Here is a 1966-nt window from a genome sequence, read left to right on the forward strand (position 1 = left end):
AAGTGGCTGTATGGGATTTCTTTCTTGCTCACAACATTGCAGAAATGTGAGTTCGTTCTTGTTTATTGAACATGTAGATGAGAGACACATTTTCTCAATGTCTCCCACTGAGCATGCCAGCATTCAGCCAGAAGCCCGTCCCTGTGAATCAGAATAAGGGGGCTGAAAATCACATAACCAAGGGTCAGAAATTCATGAATATTTATCATCAATGAATAATCCCCTAAAGAGAGACTTAGAAATAGAGAAAAGGCACAATCTGTCCAGTAGAAGAAAACAAAACAGAGCATCAGAAGGAGGACACTTTTAGCAGCTCTCAGCTCAGGGGGAGTTCTGTAGAGAAGCTTGGAGTTCTGAAGGTAGAGGACATTCTGGTGGTGCTTGTAGAGAAGAAATACCATGTAGCCACTGGCCCCTCCCATGGCACCCTGAAACACTGCATCTCTCAGGACCATGAGGATGAGAAAAATCCATTTTATTTCCTGGCTTTCTAGCACAAAATAACAATAGTTGTAGCCATTCCTAAGCTGTGACATATTCAGATCTGTACTTTTCATGGAGTGGATTAGGTTCACACTTATTAAAGCATTGAGTATCCAAAAGAATGAGAAGAATGGAAGGATGTGCCATGCAGACTTTGGCCTGAGCCTGCTCCACCCAGATGCTCTGGGACTGATGATGATGGCCTGGACCACAGTGAGGAGACTGCTGGTGCAGAGGGAGAGGCCACAGGCCACCCTCTCCAGGTACACAATGATCTTACAGCCTATGTCATCCAGGAAGTTTTTTAAACCAAAAGCTGTTATTGTCTTTCGAAATCCTTTTGCAAGAAGGATTAGGATGTTTATAAAAGCCAAGTGGATGAGAATGAGGTGTACGGGTTTCTTCTCAGCACCTTCTAATAAACTGAACAAATAATTCACAGAAACAGAAATATTTCCCAGGATGCCAATCATAGTCATGAAGAGAAAAATTGTTTCCTTAATAAACTGTAAACCCATTTCTACTTACTAGGTTGAAAAATTTGTGTCTAAGACGTAAAGACTTTTTCAAGAAAGCGTCAGTAATGCTAGACTTGGATCTAAACAGTACATTTTACATAATAACATTTTCTGGCATGCAAGATACAGTGGTGGACACACGTAATGTTGCAGAAGAGGTCCCTTAAACTCCTTCTTTCCCTGGAGACTCTAGAATATTGTGTGTGCTCAGACAGATGAGTTTGGTAACTGGTATTCAAATCTAAAATTTTAAAGGAGAATTTTTTTTTAGTTGTACACTATAAAAATTGACTTGTTCCTCTCTCTGTCTCTCTCTCTTTCTCTCTCTCTCAGTCTCTCTTTATGTTTGGGGGGGCAAGTGTGTGTGTGTGTGTGTGTGTGTGTGTGTGTCCATGGGTCTGTCTGTCTGCATGCATGGATTATCCTTGTAAGCTCTCATCATAGCTAAATTGAATACCAAGTTTCTCTAAATGAAATTTCTTCTTCTGTTCCTCATTCTAGTTCATCATATTTCCCCACCTAATTTCCAAAGCCCAAGGCTCATCCTGACCCTGTCTGTTTTCTCCACATTACCCACAGACACTGGGAAATCCTGTGTACCTGTAGCATCTCTCAGATCTGGTAACCTTACCTTTTACACTGTCTCCTTCATCCTATATTCTTTTCTTATTTTCTTCTTGATTAGTATAACTATTTCTATATCATTTTAATTTAAAGCTTTATAACTTCAATTTCTACATCTTATTTTTAAAGCTTTTATATTAAACATTCTATTATTTCATCCTATGTAAGAGTTCACTAGATATTTTTTAAGGTAGTCCTCAATATCAATTTATATTGAATAACTTATCCAGACAGGGCCCAATAGTTAAAGCTGAGTCATCAAAAGATGTCCTGGAAAAGACTGTTGTGTGAAAATATCATGTAAGTGCCAGGTTGCAACCAGTGAAGGTGTCTGGCAGAAC

At 39.3% G+C, this 1966-nt stretch overlaps 1 protein-coding gene across 1 annotated transcript; it reads right to left on the minus strand.

The window, feature by feature from the left end:
• Positions 1-62: 62 nt before the first annotated feature.
• Positions 63-1107, minus strand: LOC114628304 (putative vomeronasal receptor-like protein 4). Its single transcript, XM_028776269.1, has 2 exons — positions 1038-1107; positions 63-1006 (listed from the first exon to the last, which is right to left on the minus strand). Exon 2 carries the CDS (start codon positions 999-1001, stop codon positions 63-65), a length of 939 nt encoding a protein of 312 aa, XP_028632102.1. The 5' UTR covers positions 1002-1006; positions 1038-1107.
• Between the last annotated feature and the right edge of the window lie 859 nt (positions 1108-1966).

Source organism: Grammomys surdaster, unplaced genomic scaffold, assembly GCF_004785775.1.
Source record: "Grammomys surdaster isolate TR1022 unplaced genomic scaffold, NIH_TR_1.0 267, whole genome shotgun sequence".
Taxonomy (NCBI): domain Eukaryota; kingdom Metazoa; phylum Chordata; class Mammalia; order Rodentia; family Muridae; genus Grammomys; species Grammomys surdaster.